Source organism: Triticum aestivum, chromosome 3A (assembly GCF_018294505.1).
Source record: "Triticum aestivum cultivar Chinese Spring chromosome 3A, IWGSC CS RefSeq v2.1, whole genome shotgun sequence".
NCBI lineage: Eukaryota > Viridiplantae > Streptophyta > Magnoliopsida > Poales > Poaceae > Triticum > Triticum aestivum.
The window spans coordinates 454,623,602-454,629,498 of NC_057800.1; the positions used below are offsets into that span (position 1 = coordinate 454,623,602).

Here is a 5,897-nt window from a genome sequence, read left to right on the forward strand (position 1 = left end):
CAGTGATTTCGTCCTCAAAATACTGATAGCAGAGGGGGGAGGGGGGGGGGGGTCGGGAGAGTAATGAATGGTGAGATTCAAGGGACAGATGTCCCCAGGAACCAACAGGCATTCCCCATATAAAAAAAACTAAAAATATAATTTTGCACGAATGCACAAGATCAAACAAATATAGCATCGACTGAGAAAAGTCAATGTCTCAATTGAGACTTAGCAAAATTGGTTTCAAACTCGACTTGTTTAAAAAAAACGCTGGCAGCCAGAACTGTTTTCTACTAGTAAGTAGCAGGATTTTTCCTGCTCTCCTAAAAAAGGGGCAAACTACCAAGCAAATTAAACGAGCAAACTATAAGCATCTCCATTCAAATGTAAAAGCTGCTGGTTAGACATGACACAATCATCAGATGGGAATAACGGTTCTATATGTCCTTTATTGTGAGCCCCACTTAGATAACATCAGCATCTACAGAATCGATTGCATTTTTGACAATAATATGCGATTGTGCAGTAAAAGCTCGTTCTGTTCAGGATGAAAGCATGACAGATAATGGCGACATAACCAAAATGACTTGAATCGATGAGTAATGACTATTCAAGCATTGAAGAGGGAGAGGTCTTTCACAGTCTTGATTTGAGCTCAGCAGCAACTGCGTCAATGAACTCTTCAGTGTTCAGGTAATCGCCTCTTGTAACTCTGAAAACGAAATAGCACAATGAGATATCAGATTATCAATTATGAATACAGTAGAGGGAAAGCTGAGCAGCATAACATACTTTGAGGATCCATGAACAAGGAGTGCAAGGTCCTTGGTCATCTTCCCAGACTCCACAGTTCCGACGCACGCTTCCTCAAGTTTCTGTGCAAATTCAAGAAGTCTAGCATTCTCGTCTAGCTTTGCCCTGCAGTGTGGACATGGGAGAATCAGCTAAAAAGCAAAGTCCACTAGAGTAATAATTATAGGGACCAATATACTTGTCTTAATTACTATTTTGGTCACACCAGAAAAAGGTTTGCTGTCACTGATACAGTATAGCTGAACAAAGAGGAAATTACCCTCGTATACATGGTTATCACAAAGGGTTGCACACTTGCACCGGTAGAGATATAGAAGTAATAGGTGTACCTGTGTGCAAGTCCTCTTGTCCAAGCAAAGATTGAAGCAATGCTGTTTGTGCTGGTTTCACCACCTTTCTGGTGAACACGGAAATGGCGGGTAACTGTGCCATGGGCAGCTTCAGCTTCGATGGTTTTACCATCAGGGCACATCTATAAATATCAAAAGGAATTAGCACAACCTAACAAATATTCTCAATATATATGTAGAAGTACCGACATGGATATGACCAAAGTAAAGGCTTTTCACACTAAGAGATAACACCCAAGATTTAGTCAAGATTCAAGAACATTAGTAATGAGAAAATACATACCAATACTGACGTCATCAAGCCCAAAGAACCAAAACCTGCACATACACTTCAGCATTGGTTATTGAGCACGGGACAAAAGATAAATTTTCTGAATATTTTATGCAGAGACTCAAAAGTTACAGTGTTGTGACCTTGAGCTAAGAAATCACTCTGCACATCTCCGTCATAGTTCTTGCAAGCCCAAACATAGCCTCCTTCGCTCTTAAGTGCATAGGCAACCATGTCATCAATGAGACGATGTTCATACCTACCAAAAAGCAACTCATGACATACTTTGACAAAAGATTACAAAAGAGCTCGAAGCAAGAATGATTCAAAACGCACCATATTCCAGCAGCCTCATATTTGGATTTCCAGCCAGCTTCATAGATCTCCTGGAAAATGTCCTTGAACCTACACAATAAAAGTATATTTAGCCTGATCTAATTGTCTCGGAATAGGCTTTAACTAATATTTAAGTGTAGCTATGAACTACCTGCCATCATATTTCTTAAGGATTGTGTTTTTTGTGCTAAGGTACAATGGCCATTTCTTCTCATAAGCGATTGCCATAGAAGCTTCAGCAAAACCTCGAATTGACTGTACACAATAATTAATTAATTAGATGTCAGGATTTTACTCCAAAATGCAAATATTGTTTGTAACTGCAGAAACCAGTCCAGGCATAGCAGTACCTCATCTGTGTTGTACATAGCCATGGCGACTCCTCCAGCACCAGTGAAGTTAAAAACCTCAAGGTCAACCGTCTCGTCTTTTCCCTCTGCCAGTAGACCAAAGAAACAAAAAGGCAAAGAATATCAGCGTTTGCTAGCACCAGTTCTCCAAACAAACAATACAATCATACGTGAAAATATAGAACTACAAAGACTTCATTCTTTCATGCTTAATTGTAAGTGGAGTGGTTATGCAACCGTACCGAAAACTAGTCTGAGTTTGCCAGGTCCCTTGAGAACGGCATCAGTTGCTCTGTACTGATCACCGAAAGCATGCCTTCCAATGCAGATGGGCTTAGTCCATCCTGATTACACCAAAGAAACAGTTTAGCAAGGAAATTTTGCATTCCAAAATGTGTGTTCACGTTAGAAAAAAAAGTATGCACTCACTCCGATCCATATTATTTGTTACTGCTTTAGTAGTACAAAGTTGTACTAAAGCAGGGGCAGGTAATATGAATCGGAGGGAGTAGTAGCTTTAATCCTCCTTACCTGGAACAAGCTTTGGGACATTCTTGCATATAATTGGCTCTCTGAACACGGTGCCTGCAGGTAACAAGTGTAAAGAGAAATGTCAACAATCTAACTACGTCCATTTTTTTAGCGAAAACCTAATATGTCCATTATATTGAAATACAGCAGGAGCTTGCCGTTTATAATGTTCCTAATTGTGCCATTTGGGCTCCTCCACATTTGTTTTAGGTTGAACTCCTTAACCCGATCTTCATCTGTCATGGTGAAGTAACCAGATATTAGAGAGAAAATATCATCAAATAGTGCTAGTGCTTCAACAATACGAAGAACAAATAATTGAGCTGCATAAGCTTGAGTGAAATATACCTGGAGTAATAGTTGCACATTTAATAGCCACATTGTACCTGAAAATAATATTGGATTAGAACAGCACTATAGAACAACAAAGTCATAAGAATATGCTAAAGTTATATATGGTCAAATCCTTCTGACAAAACTAGCTAGTTTCAAAGATATGAAAATGATACAACTAATCAACAAGAGTAGTGAAAAGGTATCTGCCTCACTGTTAATAATATTTGAATAATTAAGAACATCAACCATAGTACTCAAAATTCGTTGGGAAATATACCACAACAGAACTACTAATGATTAGAAAACAGGACAAACAAATTATAGGCTACATAAAACGCTTGTAATGGTGTGATCACAGCAATCATATTTTTACTTGAACACAAGCATAACATCAGCAGAAACTCAGATTATTCAAAACTTCTTACTTGAGAGTAGCCTCTGCAGCCTCCACTGTAACCTTGTCATCAGTTGCATCGCGGTGTAGAACTCCCAAGTCAAAGTACTTAATGTCCAAGTCCAAAAATGGGAAGATAAGCTGAAACAAAGAAATAATCAGCCTGGCAGCATATGGAAAACAAGAACCACACACACAGAATGGCCCAAGCGGATCAGATTTGTCAGAGCTGTTGCTTATTGATTACCTTGTCCTTGATAGACTGCCAGAATACTCTGGTCATCTCATCGCCTATAGGTTAAAGAAACAAGACATCAGCACGACAGTGGACCAACAAATCAATTGATTACATATAAGATGAAAAAGAACTACAAAATATTAGTATTATTTTGTGAACAAATTTATTGCTTAAACTGAAAGTTCGACATCATTTTCTTTCCAAAAAAAAAGAGCTACCCAATGCAACATGCGATGCAGGCATGAAGCACTGGCTACGATTGGACCGAAAGCGCCAGCAATCGTATCGAAAAAACTTACAGTTTCTGAAAATAGATTTCAGAAACGAGATCCAGCAGTTATACGTCAGGCATAGTACGCCCAACCCTGCACCTTCCGATTGTCAACAGACAATCGTGATCGTACCCAAGGTGTCATACATGTGCAGTTATCTCGCCATCTACGTTCTAAATCCGATCTCCGACACCACGGCGGCGATCCAAGTACGGAGATAATAGATCAGACATCAGAGACACCTGAACCCAACAGTTAAGATATTGAAAAAAAGGAGGGGCAGAACGACGGCTATACATCTCTCAGATCTCCTGGCATCACCCCGACCAGAATACAAAATTCAGCAAGACATCGTTTATATCGGCAAGGGAACGGCGGAGATAGATCTGCCGGGGAGTGGGAGTGGAGTGGAAGGGGGATCTGACCGTCCATCTCGACGATGGGGTTGGTGACCTTGATCTTCTCGAACGCCATGGCGGAGGCGCTGCTTGCCTCGGAGGTCGGGAGCGGGTCGGGGCAGGTTGGTGGGGGAGGCGGCGGCTGTGGTGGCACGGGAAGGAGAGAGAACGGAGTGAGCAACTTTGCCAGCGCATTTAAAGACCAGGCGGAGGGGGCGAGTGGGGCCCGTCTGCGGTAGGGATATTTTAGAAAATCATTTAAATCTGCCTCACTCCGGCCGATAGGATCGGATCAGACTGCGCGAGGTTGGGATGGGGTGTTTTGGAATTTGGATGGTGCATGCGGGTGAAGAGACTTTGGGACCTCAGTGGCCAAGGAGTTTTTGGCTTGCAAGTGTCTGAAGAGTCCGAGTTTTTTTTAGCACTGCAATGCACACAACATTGTGTGCATGATCGTTTAAAAAAAAAACATTGTGTGCATGATGATGTCAATCTGGTGGAAGAGCTCATTGATCAGGAGAATGGTGATTGGGATAGAGTGAAAATTGAGGCAAATTTTCTGCCACCTGATACAGAGGCGATATATAGAGTTCATGTGGGGCATATGCCGGAGGACATCTGGGCCTAGAAGCATGATAAATTAGGAAATTTCTCTGTTCGGTCTGCATACAAAGCTTTATTACAGTTGAAGAGACAAAACGAGAGTGCATCCACCTCCATGACTGCTCCTATTAGTCATTGACAGAAGTTGTGGAAAATCCCAATGCCGCCTAAAGTTTGTAATTTCTGATGGAGGATTATTAACAAATTTGTGCCATGTCGTTCGGTTCTACAGAAGTGTCATATATCATTTTGCGAGGATTGCAGAGTCGATGAAACAATAACACATGCATTGTTCTCTTGTACATGGGCCAAGGTTTTTTGTCTGAACTGAAGTGTTTCCTTCTTGACAACGAGAAAGTTCCAGAATCACTTGCTGCCATTATCTTAGTTGGGTGCTGGACGGTCTGGACAGAACGAAACAATAGGAGACATGGGGAACGATGTTGTCGGTGAGAACGACACCTATGGGATCACTGGGATCCCTTCTATGGTCGGCGGGCGCGGGGTCATGAGAAGAGCAGGTTTAGGAGCTAGCACACGGGTCGTTTAACCAGGTTCGGGCCGCAAGGATGCGTAAAACCCTAGTCCTGCTTTGGTGGATGTATTGAGTGTTCTTGAGCTTTCTGAACTAGCTACGGTGGTTGCGCCGTTCCAAAAAGCCGAATCGCCCTCCTGGTCGCCTCGGGCCTCCTTTTATAAAAAAAGGGGGCCGCCACAGTGGCACACAGGAGGTGGAAAGGCCTATAGTGCGCGAGCTTATCGCACGGCATTACGGGACAAAGCGCATTAAATGCACTATGTAGGTGTCCATTAGCTTTATCGGGGACGGGAACGAGGCCCGGCCCGTCCGTCGCCGCTCCGCCTCGCTTCGACACACGCCCAAGCTAGCAATGCATGCAGCGCCATGTAGGCAGGCAGGAAGCTGAGGTGGCGCGGTGGTAGGGCCTTCATGAAGATCTGCATGCCGCCACGCATGTGCTTGCTGATTTGGCCTGGAAGCTGCATGTTGCCACGCAGGTGCCT

At 42.9% G+C, this 5,897-nt stretch overlaps 1 protein-coding gene across 1 annotated transcript; it reads right to left on the reverse strand.

Moving 5' to 3' along the window:
* Positions 1 to 403: 403 nt before the first annotated feature.
* LOC123061628 (cytosolic isocitrate dehydrogenase [NADP]) lies at positions 404 to 4,352 on the reverse strand (the record flags this gene model as incomplete). The annotated part of the gene is given in 15 exon segments (XM_044484807.1): positions 404 to 694; positions 775 to 900; positions 1,125 to 1,267; positions 1,429 to 1,463; positions 1,560 to 1,675; positions 1,753 to 1,821; positions 1,904 to 2,007; positions 2,103 to 2,188; positions 2,345 to 2,446; positions 2,634 to 2,687; positions 2,792 to 2,869; positions 2,982 to 3,019; positions 3,395 to 3,504; positions 3,611 to 3,654; positions 4,299 to 4,352. Coding segments are annotated over 15 exon segments (1,230 nt in total). The 3' UTR covers positions 404 to 618.
* Positions 4,353 to 5,897: the final 1,545 nt, after the last annotated feature.